Source organism: Coregonus lavaretus, assembly GCF_964263955.1.
Source record: "Coregonus lavaretus genome assembly, chromosome: 6".
NCBI classification, from domain to species: Eukaryota; Metazoa; Chordata; class Actinopteri; order Salmoniformes; family Salmonidae; genus Coregonus; species Coregonus lavaretus.
In genome coordinates, this window is record NC_139993.1 from 44,069,540 (window position 1) to 44,091,034 (window position 21,495).

The following is a 21,495-nucleotide window of genomic DNA, read 5'->3' on the forward strand; positions in this document are numbered from 1 at the left end:
ATCCGTCGGCACCATACGTTTTCCTTCTTGCGACGGCATGTAAACACGGGGACTTGAGGTGTGCGGGGTGGAGCCCTGGAGTGCGTCCAAGTGCCCTGATTGGTTGGCACGGGCTGGTGATTGACAGGCCTGAAGGCCAATCAGATTGAAAGGGCCGGCCTTTTTTACACATGTCCAGCGTGGGTCTCCCTTGTATGTTTCAACTGATGCCTCTTAAGGTCTTTGGAAAAGCCTTAACATTTGTCACACAGAGCACAGATAAGGCTTTTCTCCTGTGTGGGTTTTCTGGTGTGCTTTAAGAGTTTCCGGCTGGCCTAATGACTTCTTACACTTGAGGGGCAACCATAAGGCAAAACTCTTAAGTGTGGGTCATTTGATGTCGTTTTAGATGGGCTGGTCTTCGGTATCCTTTTCCACACTGAAATAATTTACAGTATGTCATGCCTTTATGTCCACGCTCTTGCTCTGTGACTCCATGGATGTCTGAAACTGTGTCAAAAAAGGGATCTTGTTCATCAGGGTCCTCTTTTTGAGAAAACTGGGACATTTCACCTCCTAATGACACAGCTGAAATCCAACATTCTTCAGCCTCCTCTTTAACCTCTCCATCCCAGATTCCTGAGAATTCTCCATCCCAGACCTCACCAGTGATGCATATTATTCATAATGTGTCCTTGTGTTGTGTGGTTTATTTTATGGTTAGTGTTAGAAGAATAAACTCAATTTGACCACTGCAAACATTTGCCTCCATCCTATGGCAAAATGTGTAGAATTGCAGGAAATTACCTGTAAAAATGAAAATGTTTCTCTCTGCCCCATGGCAAAATGAGTAGAATTGCATGAAATTAGTAATAAAATTGCTAAATCTTCTCTCCGCCCCATGGAAAATGTGTAGAATTGCAGAAAACTTGCTTTAAAACTGAAACATTTTCTCTACGCCCCATGGCAAAATGTGCAGGATTGCAAGAAATTAACTTAAAAAATTAAAATGTGTCTCTTCGCTGTCACGAGGGGGGCCGCAAAAATGTTTTGCTTGTGTAATTACACTGTAACAAGTATTGTAGTTAACTGTAACAACCAATAGTTACACTGTAATAACAACATGTAACTGGTAATAATTGTGGTCTGTAAGGCGTACCAATGAATGCTTGTTACATCCTTGTTACAAATGGACAGGTTTCCACTAAATTCACAAACTTAGCGTTTTGTTTCTTCTCAGCTGCATCCGATTCCGTAACAACTGTCAGAAAGGTTGTGACCCTCGTGGATGCGCTGGGTGTCAGAGAGATTATGATCAATAGGCTCTAATTACTTACCCATGACACATCATCACTGTTGAAAATATATCTCCACTCAGCGTTATTGCTAACACTTGCCACCAAAATAAAGTGTATTATCTGGGTTAATTTGGACATCCCAGATTAGGAAAAACACACTATTTCAAAGCACAGTACATGTAATGTTTGCCTAAGTACAATGTATTACTAGGTGTTACACAGGATTTAGAAAGTAAAAATTAATTAAGTGTATCTTGAGGGTTACTTACTTGTAATTAATGTGTACTTATATAGTACATTACCCATCCTGACAACCTGTCCCTCATTTTAAAGCTTCTGGAGGTTTCACTTAATTTCTGTACCTTATTGTGAAATGAAGTGAAACTTCCAGAAGCTTTTGTGTCAGGATGGGTAATGTACTGTATAAGTACACAATAATTACAAGTAAGTACCCCTCAAGATAAACTTCAATTTAATTAGCTAAATCCTGTGTAATAACTAGTAATTGCATAGTACTTAGGTAAACATTACATGTACTATGCTTTGAAACCCATATTAGATCCCAGTCAGTGAGGTTGACCTACTTATCTGTTTTACCTGCTCAACCAAGTTAACTCAGATGGTACGCCTTATTTTGGGGGCAAGTGCTAGCAACAACACTGAGTCGAGATATAGTTTGAACAGTGCACATTCTAGGGTAAGTAATTAGAGCCTATTGAGTATAGGCTATAATCTCAGACACCCAGCGCATCTACGAGGGATCACAACCTTTGTGACAGTTGTTACTGTATGCAGCTGAGAAGAAGTGAAACACTAAGTTGGTGAATTTAGTGGAAACCTGCCCATTTGTAACAAGCATGGTAAAAAGCATTAATTGTTACACCTCTGTAATTACATACTGCAATTACTACCAGTTACATGTTGGTATTACACTAACTATGCATTATTACAGTTAACTACAATACGTGTAACAGTTTAATAAGGACACCTTAAAATGAAGTGTTACATTTTGAAGAATGCATTAAATGTGGGTTAACCTACAAATACATTTTCTGGTTGACCACTGCTTTCATATAGCCGATATTGATCCATTGGATCCATCTTCAGCAGATGATGAACAGACTCGTGACCTGTCAACAACAAAACAAACCAGCCAAATTAAAAGGCAACAGTAGCTAGGTTTCAGTCCAATTGGCGACAGATTTTCATGTGAATATTCTAAAACCACATAAAAACAACATGCACATTTTCCCACCAGAGACGTGGAATCTGGTGTTGCAGATAAAATACTCTGCGTGATGATGTAGTGCACATAAAAATAGCTTTCGCAGTTCAAGTTACAGTGGGGAAAAAAAGTATTTAGTCAGCCACCAATTGTGCAAGTTCTCCCACTTAAAAAGACGAGAGAGGCCTGTAATTTTCATCATAGGTACACGTCAACTATGACAGACAAAATGAGGAAAAAAAATCCAGAAAATCACATTGTAGGATTTTTAATGAATTTATTTGCAAATTATGGTGGAAAATAAGTATTTGGTCAATAACAAAAGTTTCTCAATACTTTGTCATGTACCCTTTGTTGGCAATGACACAGGTCAAACGTTTTCTGTAAGTCTTCACAAGGTTTCCACACACTGTTGCTGGTATTTTGGCCCATTCCTCCATGCAGATCTCCTCTAGAGCAGTGATGTTTTGGGGCTGTCGCTGGGCAACATGGACTTTCAACTCCCTCCAAAGATTTTCTATGGGGTTGAGATCTGGAGACTGGCTAGGCCACTCCAGGACCTTGAAATGCTTCTTACGAAGCCACTCCTTTGTTGCCCGGGCGGTGTGTTTGGGATCATTGTCATGCTGAAAGACCCAGCCACGTTTCATCTTCAATGCCCTTGCTGATGGAAGGAGGTTTTCACTCAAAATCTCACGATACATGGCCCCATTCATTCTTTCCTTTACATGGATCAGTCATCCTGGTCCCTTTGCAGAAAAACAGCCCCAAAGCATGATGTTTCCACCCCCATGCTTCACAGTAGGTATGGTGTTCTTTGGATGCAACTCAGCATTCTTTGTCCTCCAAACACGACGAGTTGAGTTTTTACCAAAAAGTTATATTTTGGTTTCATCTGACCATATGACATTCTCCCAATCCTCTTCTGGATCATCCAAATGCACTCCAGCAAACTTCAGACGGGCCTGGACATGTACTGGCTTAAGCAGGGGGACACGTCTGGCACTGCAGGATTTGAGTCCCTGGCGGCGTAGTGTGTTACTGATGGTAGGCTTTGTTACTTTGGTCCCAGCTCTCTGCAGGTCATTCACTAGGTCCCCCCGTGTGGTTCTGGGATTTTTGCTCACCGTTCTTGTGATCATTTTGACCCCACGGGGTGAGATCTTGCGTGGAGCCCCAGATCGAGGGAGATTATCAGTGGTCTTGTATGTCTTCCAGTACCTAATAATTGCTCCCACAGTTGATTTCTTCAAACCAAGCTGCTTACCTATTGCAGATTCAGTCTTCCCAGCCTGGTGCAGGTCTACAATTTTGTTTCTGGTGTCCTTTGACAGCTCTTTGGTCTTGGCCATAGTGGAGTTTGGAGTGTGACTGTTTGAGGTTGTGGACAGGTGTCTTTTATACTGATAACAAGTTCAAACAGGTGCCATTAATACAGGTAACGAGTGGAGGACAGAGGAGCCTCTTAAAGAAGAAGTTACAGGTCTGTGAGAGCCAGAAATCTTGCTTGTTTGTAGGTGACCAAATATTTATTTTCCACCATAATTTGCAAATAAATTCATTAAAAATCCTACAATGTGATTTTCTGGATTTTTTTTCCTCAATTTGTCTGTCATAGTTGACGTGTACCTATGATGAAAATTACAGGCCTCTCTCATCTTTTTAAATTGGAGAACTTGCACAATTGGTGGCTGACTAAATACTTTTTTTCCCCACTGTAAATGGCTTTCCATCTCATTTTCAACTGGTTTTCTCACCAAAATCTTGTGTTATATAGTGAGTGTGCCCACTCTGATATTGGCACGTGCGCTGAGCGCATTTATAGTCTACATGATGAGATTATTATGGACTAAAAAGCTAGATTATTTTTATTTGTCAAATGGCAGCCAAGCATCGACGATCATGTCACCAGAATAAGACCCTTTATATTTATTGAAAATGATTATCAAGCACATCACCTTGCACTTACACCACCCTGAGAAATAGCGGTGGAAACCATACGCAAATATATATATAATAACCATCATATTTAAGTAAACTTTTATATAGTTTGGTCCTCCCACTACGACTCGGGAAAACATGCAGTTTATTAGGCTACAGATGAAATAAATGATGATGAACTTCACAGGGTGGTGAAAGTGCACAGTGATCTTGATGCTCCTTTCCAATACATATCAAGGGTCTTATTCTGGTGACATGATGATCGATGCTCGACTGCCATTTGACAAATACAAATATTCTTGCGGTTCTCCATAATAATCTTATCATGTGTAGACTAGCCTACCTACACAGCCTATCCGCACTGTATCTGCAGCTGTTGGCTAGAGCGCACGTGCCAAGACCAGAGTAGGCACATTGCGCAAGTGCCAAGACCAGCGTAGGCACATTGCTATTGTAATATTTACACATTTGAAAGTCTCTCAGCCTATCACACAATGTGATGCAAATTAGTTGCTGTATGTTAGGCTGCTGGGGCATGCTGAGGGAGAGTTTTTGGGAAGGCGGTTTGTGCACTGTGTGTTCATCCAAATAAAAAACAACTTCATTATTTAATGGGAAATCAGTGTCCTAGACTGTTTACGCTAGGCAACAAACTACGTGCGCGTTTCGGTGGCCTTACAGGTTCGTTACACTATTTAACAGCAACAGTTTTTGTGACAAGACTATGGGTAGAGTTGAAAATGCGATGGAAACACATTGAACTTTAGATTTTTATTCAGTACATCAAGACTTAAGCGGAAAAAAATACATTTTGTGTGCATGATGTCATCACGCACTGATTTTTAACCACAAAAAGTATGTTTGGTGGAAAAACCACTGGTGAGAAAATGCGCATATATGCTTTATGCGGGTTCTACAACATTTGCATGAAAATCTATCGCCAATTGGATGGAAACCTAGCTAATGGCACCAATGTTGATATTAGCTAAAGGGCAGTTCCATAGTAACGGGATTATGCTGAGACTCAGATTGTTCACTTTGGAATGTATGTCAAACAAAAATAATTCATTGCGAAGTTAAAGTAAATTTGATTTTGTAACATTTTCAGTGGACAGTGTTAAAAGTAGGCTACATAATCCTTGTTCAGTTTTATGGTTTGTTAAAGAACTGTGCAGATGCAAAGTTTGGTAACATAATGACAGTATGAATCTCTGTTTTTTATGTTGCCAAATTTTCCAAAAACGTAAATATCTACTCTGAATTACAATTCAAAAATGTCTGCAGAAAGAATGGGCAGACAACTATGATGACAATTTGAGTTTGAAAAACAACCTTTGGTTATCAAACTACATTAAGTGAAGTGGATTAATAAGAGAATGACATCCTGGGTCCCTGATTTGTCCTACACAGAAATGCATAATGATATATTTGAATGTCATTCTATTCATGATGATGTAGCCTATATAGTTACACAGAGGTAGAAATAGCTAATATATGCTCTCATCAAAGGTAACAATGTAATATTTTATCAATTTGTATGGACATTTGAAATGTTAATTGATTTTTTAAAATCTCACAAAACCTACATTTTCTTGTAGTCTGTGCTTTTATCTTCCATTCTATGTATTTTTCTTTGACCTCATAATTTCACTTCTTAGTTATCTTTTTTGCTTTTCAGAATTTGTCAGTGGCATGACAATCTCTGAATAATACATTTGAGTGGAATGACTGATGGACAATTGAATGAATCTTTATTACAACACTAATATTATCAATATGTTTACCATCAATTGATTCACCCCTTCAAGAACTGCATTTGAGAAAAAACACACAACTGTATGTTTGTGTTCCTCCCTGCCAATCAATGACCCTCTTCGATGTCAAGCGCTTTCAAATGGAGATGGATTAGAAACATCCAAAGAGGGATAGATCCACAAAGATATCCCAGCTACATTTTATTATGAACACACACAACTTTTATTTGACACTCAACTTGATGCTCCTATGAACTTCATATGTTGGTCCACATGGGTCTTTATACAGTTTCAAACATGCATAGCTAGCTACTCTTTGTTATACCATACTTTGTTATACCGTACTAGCACCATATTTGATACTACTAGTAACGTTACGTGGAATTGACTTCATTTATACTATCTGGCAAACAGATGGCTTGTATAGTTAGCTACACACCAAACTTGTCATCAAATGGCAATATTATAAAGCTCATATACAGTTGAGGTCGGAAGTTTACATACACTTAGGTTGGAGTCATTAAAACTCATTTTTCAACCACTCCACAAATTTCTTGTTAACAAACTATAGTTTTGGCAAGTCGGTTAGGACATCTACTTTGTGCATGACACACGTAGTTTTTCCAACAATTGTTTACAGACAGATTATTTCACTTATAATTCACTGTATCACAATTCCAGTGGGTCAGAAGTGTACATACACTAAGTTGACTGTGCCTTTAAACAGCTTGGAAAATTCCAGAAAATGATGTCATGGCTTTAGAAGCTTCTGATAGGCTAATTGACATAATTTGAGTCAATTGGAGGTGTACCTGTGGATGTATTTCAAGGCCTACCATCAAACTAAGCGCCTCTTTGCTTGACATCATGGGAAAATCAAAAGAAATCAGCCAAGACCTCAGAAAATAAATTGTAGACCTCCACAAGTCTGGTTCATCCTTGGGAGCAATTTCCAAATGCCTGAAGGTACCACGTTCATCTGTACAAACAATAGTATGCAAGTATAAACACCATGGGACCACGCAGCCGTCATACCGCTCAGGAAGGAGACGCATTCTGTCTCCTAGAGATGAACGTACTTTGGTGTGAAAGGTGCAAATCAATCCCAGAACAGCAGCAAAGGACCTTGTGAAGATGCTGGAGGAAACAGGTACAAAAGTATCTATATCCACAGTAAAACGAGTCCTATATCGACATAACCTGAAAGGCAAGGAAGAAGCCACTGCTCCAAAACCGCCATAAAAAAGACAGACTACGGTTGCAACAGCACATGGGGACAAAGATCGTACTTATTTTACTTTTTGGAGAAATGTCCTCTGGTCTGATGAAACAAAAATAGAACTGTTTGGCCATAATGACCATCGTTATGTTTGGAGGAAAAAGGGGGTTGCTTGCAAGCCGAAGAACACCATCCCAACCGTGAAGCACGGGGGTGGCAGCATCATGCTGTGGTCCTTTGCTGCAGGAGGGACTGGTGCACTTCACAAAATAGATGGCATCATGAGGAAGGAAAATTATGTGAATATATTGAAGCAACATCTCAAGACATCAGTCAGGAAGTTAAAGCTTGGTCGCAAATGGGTCTTCCAAATAGACAATGACCCCAAGCATACTTCCAAAGTTGTGGCAAAATGGCTTAAGGACAACAAAGTCAAGGTATTGGAGTGGTCATCACAAAGCCCTGACTTCAATCCTATACAACATTTGTGGGCAGAACTGAAAAAGTGTGTGGGAGCAAGGAGGCCTACAAACCTGACTCAGTTACACCAGCTCGTCAGGAGGAATGGGCCAAAATTCACCCAACTTATTGTGGGAAGCTTGCGGAAGGCTACCCGAAAAGTTTGACCCAAGTTAAACAATTTAAAAGCAATGCTACCAAATACTAATTGAGTGTATGTAAACTTCTGACCCACTGGGAATGTGATTAAAGAAATAAAACTGAAATAAATCATTCTCTCCACTATTATTCTGACATTTCACATTCTTAAAATAAAGTGCTGATCCTAACTGACCTAAGACAGGGAATTTTTACTAGGATTAAATGTCAGGAATTATGAAAAACAGAGTTTAAATGTATTTGGCTAAGGTGTATGTAAACCTCCGACTTCAACTGTATGTTTAAATAAATATATATTCAGAAATATCTTTACCTTTAGCTAGTTACATGGATGCTTTTCAGGAGTATCGGAGGGTCGGCTAAAATTGTGGTTGCATATACAGAATCTCGAAAAGTTAAAAGTACCACCACGTGTAAAAAATACTTTCCTATTTTACTGCCACCTAATGGGCATACATGAAAGTGAATCCTACTGCCCTACAGCTGTCAGAGAACAAAAAGGCCTGTCTCTTGAATGATTTTGAACTAGAGATCAATGTACTAAGAAGAATGGACTTATGAGATGGCATTGTATTACAGTAATATGTTCTTTATTCCCATCCTCTGACACCACACTAAAGATCATATCTGTACTTCTACAGATGGAGGTGCATTACAATTTTGCTCTAACGTCTTCATACAGAATCGTTGGTGACGTTTTAAGTTCCCGTCATGGTTGAACCCTTTCCCACAGTTAGAGCAGACCACTGTTTTGGTTCTATTGTGAATGAGGAGATGGGTTTTCAGGTGAGCCGCTCTGAAGAAGCTCTTGTCACACTGAGTGCAGTGAAACGTCTTCTTCCCTGTGTGGCTCTGCTGGTGGCGTTTAAAGTTCCCCCTTAGGCTAAATCTCTGTCCACACTCAGAGCAGTGATAAGGCCTCTCTCCGCTGTGTGTCCGTTGGTGGTACGTCAATTCCCATTTCCTACCGAAACATTTTTCACATTGGGGGCAACTAAACGGTTTCTCCCCTGTATGTGTCAACTGATGTCTTCTAAGATCTCTGGAAAAGCCAAAACATTTGTCACACTGAGAGCACTGAAAAGGCTTAGGCTTTTCTCCTTTGTGTGTTTTATGGTGTGCTTTGAGAGCTTCCAGCTGGCTGGAGGACTTCTTACACCCGTGGACATCATAGGGCCTCTGTCCAGTGTGGGTCTCCCTTGTATGTGTCAACTGATGTCTCTTAAGGTCTCTGGAAAAGCCAAAACATTTGTCACACTGAGAGCACTGATAAGGCTTTTCTCCTGTGTGGGTTTTCTGGTGTGCTTTAAGAGTTTCAGGCCGGTAGAATGACTTCTTACACCTGAGGCAATCATAGGGCCTCTCTTCAGTGTGGGTCATTTGATGTCTTTTTAGATGGGCTGGTCTTCGGTATTCTTTTCCACACTGAGAGCATTTATATGGTCTCTCTCCTGTGTGGCTCTTTTCATGGCTAGTCAGTTGGGTTTGAAATCTGTATCCTTTTCCACACTGAATGCATGTATATGGTCTCTCTACTGTGGGGATCATTTCATAGCTGGTCAGATGGGTTTGTCTTCGTAATCCTGTCCCACATCTGTGTTTTTTGAGTGAATCAGCAAAGACATAGTTCTTCCCACAGTCTGCACAGTGATATGGTTTCTCTCCTGTGTGACTCTTCTGATGCGTTTTCATAACATATTTATTAGAGAAGCTCTTGCCACATTGTGGGCACGTGGCTGGGGTTGCTATGATTTTCCGAAACTTCAGCAGAGTGATGTACTCTTCAGGGTGGGCCCTCTTGAGGTGCCCGTGGAAAAAGCGTTCTATGGTGAAACCGAGCGCACAATGAGGGCATGGGTAGAAGGAGGAGGACCCCCTTTTAGAGTCACCTAAAGGACATAGATAAAAACATCAAATGAACTGAAGTTTTATTTCATTATAAAGCCAAAGTTATTGAGAAATGAAACGTGTCACGTGTTATGTACAGTACCAGTCAAAAGTTTGGACACATCTACTCATTCAAGGGTTTTTCTTTATTTTTACATTGTAGAATAATAGTGAAGACATCAAAACTATAAAATAACACATATGGAATCATGTAGTAACCAAAAATGTGTTAAACAAATCAAAATATATTTTATATTTGAGATTCTTCAAAATAGCCACCATTTGCCTTGACAATAGATTTGCACACGCTTGACATTCTCTCAACCAGCTTCATGAGGAATGCTTTTCCAACAGTCTTGAAGGAGTTCTCACATATGCTGAGCACTTGTTGGCTGCTTTTCCTTCACTCTACCGTCCGACTCATCCCAAACCATCTCAATTGGGTTAAGGTCAGGTGATTGTGGAGGCCAGGTCATCTGATGCAGCACTCCATCACTCTCCTTCTTGGTAAAATAGCCCTTACACAGCCTGGAGGTGTGTTGGGTCATTGTCCTGTTGAAAAACAAATGATAGTCCCACTAAGCCCAAACCAGATGGGATGTCGTATTGCTGCAGAATGCTGTGGTAGCCATGCTGGTTAAGTGTGCCTTGCATTCTAAATAAATCACAGACAGTGTCACAAGCAAAGCAGCCCACACCATAACACCTCCTCCTCTATGCTTTATGGTGGGAAATACACTCACAAAGACACGGTGGTTTGAACCAAAAATCTCCAATTTGGACTCCAGACCAGAGGACAGATTTCCACCGTTCTAATGTCCATTGCTCGTGTTTCTTGGCCCAAGCAAGTCTCTTCTTATTATTGGTGTCCTTTAGTAGCGGTTTCTTTGCAGCAATTTGACAATGAAGGCCTGATTCACACAGTCCCCTCTGAACAGTTGATGTTAAGATGTGTCTGTTACTTGAACTTTGTGAAGCATTTATTTGGGCTGCAATTTCTGAGGCTGGTAACTCTAATGAACTTGTCCTCTGCAGCAGAGGTAACTCTGGGTCTTCCATTCCGGTGGCGGTCCTCATGAGAGCCAGTTTCATGATAGCACTTGATGGTTTTTGCGACTGCACTTGAAGAAACTTTCAAAGTTCTTGAAATGTTCCGTATTGACTTACCTTCATGTCTTAAAGTAATGGACTGTCATTTCTCTTAGCTTATTTGAGCTGTTCTTGCCATAATATGGACCAAATAGGGCTATCTTCTGTATACCCCCCCTACCTTGTCACAACACAACTGATTGGCTCAAATGCATTAAGGAAATAAATGAACTTTTAAGAAGGCACACCTGTTAATTGAAATGAATTCCAGGTGACTACCTCATGAAGCTGGTTGAGAGAATGCCAAGAGTGTGCAAAGTTGTCATCAAGGCAAAGGGTGGCTATTTGAAGAATCTCAAATATAACATATATTTTGATTTGTTTAACACTTTTTTGGTTTCTACATGACTCCATATAATAATATAATAATATGCCATTTAGCAGACGCTTTTATCCAAAGCGACTTATAGTCTTGCGTGCATACATTTTTGTGTATGGGTGGTCCCGGGGATCGAACCCACTACCTTGGCGTTACAAGCGCCGTGCTCTACCAGCTGAGCTACAGAGGACCACATATGTGCTATTTCATAGTTTTGATGTCTTCACTATTATTCTACAATGTAAAAAATAGTATAAAATAAAGAAAAACCCTTGAATGAATAGGTGTGTCCAAACTTTTGACTGGTTGTGTACATTGACTGGTTGTAACACATTATTATATCTCTACACCATAACTGCAACCCACCCCATCAATGGTACTCACTGAAATCAACAGCATTAGCTTTCTCATTTGTATCTAGTGTCGTCCCTGGTTCCAATGATGTCCTGCTACAATCTTCAATCTTCAACCCTCCTGAAACGTCATGCTCCTTTGAAGCAGAGATGAGGGGGGGATTCAGTACAGTCAGAAAGTCAGTTACAGTATCTTCAAGAATTGGCTGAATACTAATTAGGCTCAGCACTCAAGCTAATAGCTGCTCAAGAAAGCTATGCTTTGTGTTTGTGAAATCTTATCTTTATTATGAAGCTATAGGCTTAAGTTTAGACATTGCCACTACACCTATACCTGGCCTACTTATTGTACAGGTCAGTAGCCCACTCCAAATGCAGTCACATAGTGGCAGAAATAATGAAGGTTGAAAGCTAGGTTTGTGGTACACAGCTTATAATAGGTAGGGTGCAGAACGGTCAAAACAACTAGTAGAATGAAGACACTTTTTAACCTACAAGAAGCTAACCCTACAAAACATCTCAAAGTATGTATTTCACTCAGTACGTTATTAAATGCTTGAACTCACCTGCATATCACTTTCCATCTCACTGTCCTCTGTATCTGAGCATGATGATGATGGTGATGTTTCCAACGGCTCCCAAGGCACTGACACTTTCACAACATCGTCATCTTCTGATTTCAACCAGTCTTCATTCTCTTCTTCCTTAACTGTAATTAAGGCAACTTCCTCTTCATCTACTGGTATTAGGGAGCATTCTTCAGACTCCTCTTTGACTGGGACTGGAGAAGGCAGCACCTGACACAGAGAAAACATCATTCATTCAGCATCATTCTAACAATAACTCTGGGCCTTATAAATGGGCTTGCACAGTGTTAAGGAGGAACTTACCTTTACTTTGGGATTAGTCATGCTTTTATGTCCACACTCTTGCTCTGTGACTCCATGGATGTCTGCAACTGGATCAAAGGAGGGATCTTGTTCATCAGGGTCCTCATTTTGACAAACCTGGGATGTTTCAACTCCTAATGACACAGCTGAAATCTGAAGTTCTTCAGCCTCCTCTTTGACCTGCCTCCAATGCAGTGAGGGATCCTAGAACAGACCATGGTTGGTGTTAGAAGAATAAACTCAATTTGACCAATAAAAATTGGTAATGAATAGTTGATCATTTCAGATATTGTATAATTAAATTGCTTCTCATTTTGAAGAATGCATCAAATGTGTTTTAACCTACAAAAAGCTCTTCTGGCTGACCACTGCTTTCATATCTCCCATATTGATCCATCTTCAGCAGATGATGAACAGACTCGTGACCTGTCAATAACAAAACCCCCAAATGTTTAGTAAGATCACAAGGATCAACAAAGCCCATATGAAATGCAACAATGGCACCAATGATGATGGTAGCTAAAGGGCAATTCCACAATAACAGAATTATACTGAGACTCAGATCTTTCACTTTAAATGTATGTCAAACAAAAACAATTCATTGCAAAGTTTAAATACATTTGTTTATGTACAATTTATGGGCATTGTTAAAAGTAGTCATTGTGCATAGAGTGGTATGGTTTATTAAAGAATTGTGCGGATGCCAAGTTTGGTAACAGAATGACGGTATGAATATATATATTTTTCTTTTTCTATATTTTCCAAAAACTTAATAAATAATAATGATAAAAATATCTGCTACAAATTACAATTCAAAGATGTCTGCAGAAAGAATGGGCAGTCAGCTATGCCAACTTGAGTTTGAAAAACAACCTTTGGTTATCAAACTACATTAAGTGAAGTGGATTCACACACGGTAACAGAATGTCGTCCTGGGTACCCGATTTGTACTCCACAGAAATGCATAATTATGGATTTGAATGTTATTCTCTTCATGATGATGTAGGCTGAATAGTTACAGAGGTGGAAATATGTAATATATGCTCTCATCAAGGTAATGTCTTATTTTAGCAGTTTGTTTATACATTTGAAAAGGTAAATTACAAAAATCACAAGAAACATACATATTTTGTCTTTTAGCCTGTGCTTTTTTAAAACACATTCCGTTTTATGTATTTTTCTTTGACCTCATAATTCCACTTCTTTTAGTCTTATCTTTTTTAGCTTTTCAGCATTTGTCAGTGGCATGGTGACAATCTGTGAATAATACATTTGAGTGGAATGACGGATGGACAATTAAATGAATCTTTATTACAACACTACTAGTATCAAGATGTTTACAATCAATTGATTCATCCCTTCAAGAACTGCATTTGAGAAGAACACACAACTGTATGTGTTCCTCCCTTGCCAATTAAAGACCCTCTACACAGTCAAACGCTTTCAAGTGGAGGTGGATTCGAAAAGTCCAAAGCGGTATAGCTAGCTAGCTAACTAGCTACATCCACAATGATCTCCCAGCTGCATTTGTTTATGAAGGACCACAGACACACTATTAGCTTTCATTTGACACCCAATTTGATATGCTCCTATGAACTACACACGTTGGTCCTAATGGGTCCTTCATACCTAGTCTTCAAACATGTATAGCTACTCTCTTTGTTATACCGGTACTAATAGTACGTGGAATTGCCCTAAAGCATACTAGCTAACGTTAACTTTAGCTAGCTATCTGTAATAGCTAGCTATATGATTAGCTTCTAGGTAGCAAACAGATGGATTGTATAGCTAGCTACATACCCAACTTGTCATCAAATGGCAATAAAGCTCATATAAACGCAGAAAATATCTTTACCTGCTTGCTAGTTACATGGATGCTTTACAGAAATATTTGAGTCTCGGGGAATATTATTAAGGTTGCACATACGGAAGCTCGAAAATACCAATTTGAAAATCTTTTATTTGCCTTTAAAGATGTATTTTACTGCCATCTGCTGGGCATATATGAACATTAATCCTACTGCCGTACAGTTACATCAGATAAGGAAAAGGCCTGTCTTGAATGATTTACATTTTCAACTAGACCAATGTACCAAGAACAGACTTTGAATTAGGTGACAGTGTATTACATTATTATATATTCATAATATGTTCTTTATTGCCATCCTCTGAAACCTACTCACTAAAGATCATATATGTACTTGCGTTACAACTTTGCTCGGTCTTTACACAGAATCGTTGCTGACGTTTTATGTTACGTCCTGATTGAATCCTTTCCCACACAGAGCATTTATATCGTCCCTCTCCTGTATGGATAATTTCATGGCTGGTCAGATCGGTTTGTCCGCTGAATCCTTTCCCACACTCAAGAGCATTTATATGGTCTCCCCAGTGTGAGTCCATCTGTGTCTTTTAAGTGCATCAGCGTAGACAAAGCTCTTCCCACAGTCTGCACAGTGATGGGATTTCTTCCCTGCATGAGTCCTCTGATGCGTTTGCATAACATATTTATTGGTGAAGCTCTTGCCACATTGCGGGCATGTGGCTGGGGTCACCCGTAAACTCCCTCTTTTATAGGCTTTGATTTTCCCAGTCTTCAGCATTGCGATGTAATCTTTAGGGTGGTCCCTCTTGAGGTGCCCAAGGAAAAAGCGTTCTATGGTGAAGCCGATTGCACAATGGGGGCAGGGGTAGAAGGAGGACCCCCCTTCAAAGCCACCTTAAGGAAAGCGAGAAGAACATAAAATGAATTCAAGTTCTATTCCATTATAGAGCCATCCCACTGGGCACACACTGGTTGAATCAATGTTATTTCCACGTCAACATTGAACCAAAGTAGAATAGACGTTGAATTGATGTTTGTGCCCAGTGAGATAGTTAATGAGCAATTAAACATTTGTTATGTACATGTAACACATTATCATATCTACACCATAACTGCAACCCACCCCACCAATGGTACTCACTGAAATCAACAGCATTAGCTTTCTCATCTGTATCTGGTGCCGTCCCTGGATCCAATGATGTCCTGCTACAATCTTTAATCTTCACTCCTCTTGAAACATCACGCTCATGGTTTTCACAGTCCTTTGAAGCAGAGATGGGGGATTCAGTTCAGTCAGGAAGTCAGTTCCCACTGGGCACACCACATAATTTCAAGTTGGAAATGTGGGTCATATTTGGTTGAGACGATGATCAATGAGAGTTTAACCTTTATTCACCCACTCAAAAAGTCAGCCAGAAGTTTGTTGAATTCTCTATGTGTTATCACTATGCTTTCAACCATCTAAAAGCACAATTAAATTCCAATAGAAAAACAATGTCAGATTTTTGACTGAGTATACAAAACATTAAGAACACCTGACCTTTCCATGACATAGCTTTCACCTGGTCAGTGTATGATCCCTTATTGATGTCACTTGTTAAATCCACTTAAAATCAGTGTAGGTTAAAGAAGGATTTTTAAGCCTTGAGACAATTGGGACATGGATTGTGTGTGTGTGCCATTCAGAGGGTGAATGGGCAAGACAAAAAATATAAGTGCCTTTGAACTGGTTATGGTAGTAGGTGCCCTGGTTTGTGTCAAGAACTGCAATGCTGCTGGGTTTTTCATGCTCAACAGTTTCCCTTATTTATCAAGAATGGTCTACCACCCAAAGGATATCCAGCCAACCTGACAACTGTGGCAAGCATTGGAGTCTATGCCCCGAGGAATTGAGGCTGTTCTGTTCACTAAGACCGCACTCAATGAACTGTATACGGCCATAAGTAAACAGGAAAACGTTCACCCAGAGGCAGCAAACCTAGTGGCCGGGGACTTTAATGCAGGGAAACTTAAATCCGTTTTACCTCATTTCTACCAGCATGTTAAATGTGCAACCAGAGGGAAAAAAACTCTAGACCACCTTTACTCCACACACAGAGAAGCGTACAATGCTCTCCCTCGCCCTCCATTTGGCAAATCTGACCATAATTATATCCTCCTGATTCCTGCTTACAAGCAAAAACTAAAGCAGGAAGCACCAGTGACTCGGTCAATACAAAAGTGGTCAGATGAAGCAGATGCTAAGCTACAGGACTGTTTTGCTAGCACAGACTGGAATTAGTTCCGGGATTCTTCCGATGGCATTGAGGAGTACACCACATCAGTCACTGGCTTCATCAATAATTGTATCGATGACGTCGTCCCCACAGTGACTGTATGTACATACCCCAACCAGAAGCCATGGATTACAGGGAACATCCGCACTGAGCTAAAGGGTAGAGCTGCCACTTTCAAGGAGCAGGACTAACCCAGAAGCTTATAAGAAATCCCGCTATGCCCTCCAACGAAACATCAAACAGGCAAAGCGTCAATACAGGACTAAGATCGAATCGTACTACACCGGCTCCGACACTCGCTTGCAAACTATTACAGACTACAAAGGGAAGCACAGCCGCGAGCTGCCCAGTGACACGAGCCTACCAGACGAGCTAAATTACTTCTACGCTCGCTTCGAGGCAAGTAACACTGAAACATGCATGAGAGCATCAGCTGTTCTGGACGACTGTGTGTGTGTGATCACGCTCTCCGTAGCCAATGTGAGCAAGACCTTTAAACAGGTCAACATTCACTAGGCCGCAGGGCCAGACGGATTACCAGGATGTGTTCTCCGACGTGTCCACATCACCAACAAACTAACATGGTCCAAGCACACCAGGACCGTCGTGAAGAGGGCACGACAAAACCTATTCCCCCTAAGGAGACAAAAGATTTGGCATGAGTCCTCAGATCCTCAAAAGGTTCTACAGCTGCACCATCGAGAGCATCCTGACCGGTTGCATCACTGCCTGGTATGGCAACTGCTCGGCCTCCGACCGCAAGGCACTAAAGAGGGTTGTGCGTACGGCCCAGTACATCACTGGGGCCAAGCTTCCTGCCATCCAGGACCTCTATACCAGGCGGTGTCAGAGGAAGGCCCTAAAAATTGTCAAAGACTCCAGCCACCCTAGTCATAGATTGTTCTCTCTGCTACCGCACGGCAAGCGGTACCAGAGCGCCATGTCTAGGTCCAAGAGGCTTCTAAACAGCTTCTAACCCAAGCCAGAAGACTCCTGAACATCTAATCAAATGGCTACCCAGACTATTTGCATCCCCCCCCCCCCCCCCCTTATGGGGTATTGTGTGAGAAAAAATCTATTTAATCAATTTTGAATTCAGGCGGTAACAACAAAATGTGGAATAAGTCAAGGGGAATTAAGATTCCACGTCACAATGCGTTGCCAAATTACGTAGATTCAACCAGTTTTTTGCCCAGTGGGTTACCTTTAAGAATGGGCTGAATACTAACTAGGCTCAGCACTCAAGCTAGTAGCTGCTCAAGAAAGCTATGCTTTGTGTTTGTGAAATCTTAACTTTATTATGAAGCTATAGGCTTAAGTTTAGACATTGCCACTACACCTATACCTGGCCTACTTCTTGTACAGGTCAGTAGCCCACTCCAAATGCAGTCACATAGTGGCAGAAAGTATGAAGGTTGAAAGCTAGATTTGTGGTACACAGCTAATAATAGGTAAGGTGCAGAACGGTAGAAAACAACTAGTAGAATTAAGAAACTTTTAGTTTGATCCTACAAGAGGCTAACCCTACAAAACATCTCCAAGTGTGTCTATTTCACTCAGTCTTATTAAATGCTTGAACTCACCCGCACATTATCACTTTCCATCTCACTGTCCTCTGTATCCTCTGTATCTGAGCATGATGATGATGGTGTTTCCAACGGCTCCCAAGGCATTGACACCTTCACAACATCCTCATCTTCTGACTTCAACCAGTCTTCATGCTCTTCCTTCTTCACTGTAATTAAGGCAACTTCCTCTTCATCTACTGGCAGAAGGGAGCATTCTTCAGACTCCTCTTTGACTGGGACTGGAGAAGGCAGCACCTGACACAGAGAAAACATAATTCTAACACCTCTGGGCCTTGTAAGTGGGCTTGCACAGTGTTAAGGAGGTACTTACCTTTAGATGTGTCATGCCTTTATGTCCACACTCTTGCTCTGTGACTCCATGGATGTCTGAAACTGGGTCAAAGGAAGGATCTTGTTCATCGGGGTCCTCCTTTGGACAAACCTGGGACGTTTCAACTCCTAAAGAGACAGCTGATATCGGACATTCTTCAGCCTCCTCTTTAACCTTGCTCCAATGTAATGAGTGATCCTAGAACAGACCATGGTTGGTGTTAGAAGAATAAACTCAATTTGACCAATAAAACTTGTTAATGGATAGCCGATTAGTTTAGATGTAAAACTAAATATTTTATAATTTTGAAGAACAAATAAAATGTGGGTTAACCTACAAAAAGCTCTTCTGGCTGACCACTGCTTTCATATCTCCCATATTGATCCATCTTCAGCAGATGATGAACAGATAACTCGTGACCTGCCAATAATACAAAACACCCAAATGCTGATTTAGATCAATTAGAGTTAAGTACCTTGTCGTCTCTGGGATTCAAACTAGCGCCCTTTCGTTTTCTGGCCCAACGCGCTAACCGCTAGGCTATCTGCCACCCTCTGATGTTAGCTTAAGGGCAATTCCATAGTAACAGAATTATGCTGAGACTCATTTCTTTCTATGTATGCCAAACAACAACAATTAATTGCAAAGTTTAAGTAAGTGTTTTTGTTAACTTTCCAGTGGACATTGTTAAAAGTAGTCATTGTGTATAGAGTGGTATGGTTTGTTAAAGAACTGTGCAGATGCAGTTTGGTAACAGAATGACGGTATGAATCTGTTGTTTATGTGACCAAGTTTTCCAAAAGACATAAATATCTGCTCCAAATTAGAATTCAAAGATGTCTGCAAAAAGAATGGGCAGTCAGCTATGCCAACTTGAGTTTGAAAAACAACATTTGGTTATCAAACTACATTAAGTGAAATGGATTAACACACGGTAACCGAATTATGGTAATAGTATGACATCATGGGTCCCTGATTTGTACTCCACAGAAATGCATAATTATGGATTTGAATGTCATTATATTCATGATGATGTAGCCTGAATAGATACACAGGTGGAAATATGTCATTAATGCTGTCACGGTAATAATGTATTATTTTAGCAATTTGTACAGACATCTGAAAGGGTAATTGACAAAACTCACAACACAAGAAACATACATTTTCTTTGGCTTTTAGCCTGTTCTTTTTTTCAAAGTATTCCATTTTATGTTTCTCTTTGACCTCATAACTCCCCTTCTTTGGTCTTTGTATCTTTTTTTGCTTTTCAGCATTTGTCAGTGGCATGGTGACAATCTGTGAATAATACATTTGAGTGGAATGACGGATGGACAATTGAATGAATCTTTATTACAACACTACTAGTATCAAGATGTTTACAATCAATAGATTCACCCCTTCAAACAACTGCATTTGATAAATAACATACGTGTGTGTTCATCCCAAGCCAAATCAGAGACCCTCTTCACAGTTTTCACAGTTTTTGTACAAACTGCTTTCAAGTGGATATGGATTCAAAAAGTCCAAAGAGGGATAGATCCACAATGATATCACAGCTGTATTTGATTATGAATGACCACAAGCATACACAACTCTTAGCTTTCATTTGACACCCAACTGTATTTGATTATGAATGACCACAAGCATACACAACTCTTAGCTTTCATTTGACACCCAATTTGATATGCTCCTATGAACTACTACACGTTGGTCCTAATGTAGCGCTAGAAAACCAGAGGCAGCATTCTGCTTTCTCCCTAGAGTTTTCAGCGGTCAGCTTCACCCACGCCTGGCTCCATGTGAACTACAATCCAGACGCTGTGTTTTAACGTTTAGAAACGTCAATAATCATCGCTTATGATACTGTTTTCTAAACATATGGCCTTTATCTTTCATATCAGCAAGAAATAACCTTTCAAATTACTGTAGAAGATTTGCACAGATCCATACGCTGTGTGTGTTGTTGACGAAGTACACTTCCTCCCCAGCTACGCTTACACCAGGGTTTTCCAAACTCGGTCCTGGGGACCCCAAGGGGTGCACATTTTGGTTTTTGCCCTAGCACTTTACAGCTGATTCAAATAATAAACTAGTAATCAAGCTTTTGGGCCTGGTCCGGGGATGAGCAGCATGACACTGACTGGTTTTCTGATCCACGCCCCTACTTTTTTTGTTGACTGTATTCCCAATCATGTCAAATCCTTTGATTAGGGCCTAATGTATTTATTTAAGTTGACTGATTTCCTCATATAACTCTAACTCAGTAAAATCTTTGAAATTGTTGCATGTTGCGTTTATATATATTTTGTGTACTAGTATGTGGAATTGCCCAAAAGCTAACTAGCTAACGTTAACTGGTAGCTAGCTAGATAGTTATCTATTCTATTCTAGCTAGATAATTCGCTTCTAGTTAGCAAACTGATGGCTTGTACAGCTAGCTACGTAACCAACTTGTCATCAAATGGCAATAAAGCTCATATATGTTTAGATAAATATATACACAGAAAATATATTTACCTGTAGCTAGTTACATATAACATGGACGCTTTCAGAAGTATCCGGGGCTCGGGGAATATTATTGCGGTTGCACATACGGAAGCTCGAAAATACCAGAACTTGAAAATACATTCCTTTCCTTTAAAGAGTATTTTACTGCTACCGCTGCTTGGCATACATGAAAGTTAATCCTACTTCCCTGCAGTTAGCACATCAGAAGAATGAAAAGGCATGTCTTGAAAGAATTTGAACGAGACCAATGAAAGTTAATCCTACTTCCCTGCAGTTGGCACATCAGAAGAACGAAAAGGCATGTCTTGAATGAATTTGAACGAGACCAATGTCAACAAGAACAGAACCCCGCATT

At 40.3% G+C, this 21,495-nt stretch overlaps 1 protein-coding gene across 2 annotated transcripts; it reads right to left on the minus strand.

The window, feature by feature from the left end:
* Positions 1-14,574: 14,574 nt before the first annotated feature.
* Positions 14,575-21,495, minus strand: LOC311131645 (uncharacterized protein). Of its 2 annotated transcripts, XM_084164748.1 has the most exons (6): positions 21,150-21,495; positions 18,970-19,052; positions 18,633-18,830; positions 18,317-18,556; positions 15,599-15,719; positions 14,575-15,351 (listed from the first exon to the last, which is right to left on the minus strand). In XM_084164748.1, the coding sequence occupies exons 2-6, from the start codon at positions 19,018-19,020 to the stop codon at positions 15,008-15,010; spliced, it is 954 nt and encodes a 317-aa protein (XP_084020874.1). In that variant the 5' UTR covers positions 19,021-19,052; positions 21,150-21,495; the 3' UTR covers positions 14,575-15,007. The 2 variants fall into 2 exon arrangements, with proteins under 2 accessions (XP_084020874.1, XP_084020875.1); XM_084164749.1 differs by lacking the exon at positions 18,970-19,052 and having other exon boundaries at positions 21,150-21,464.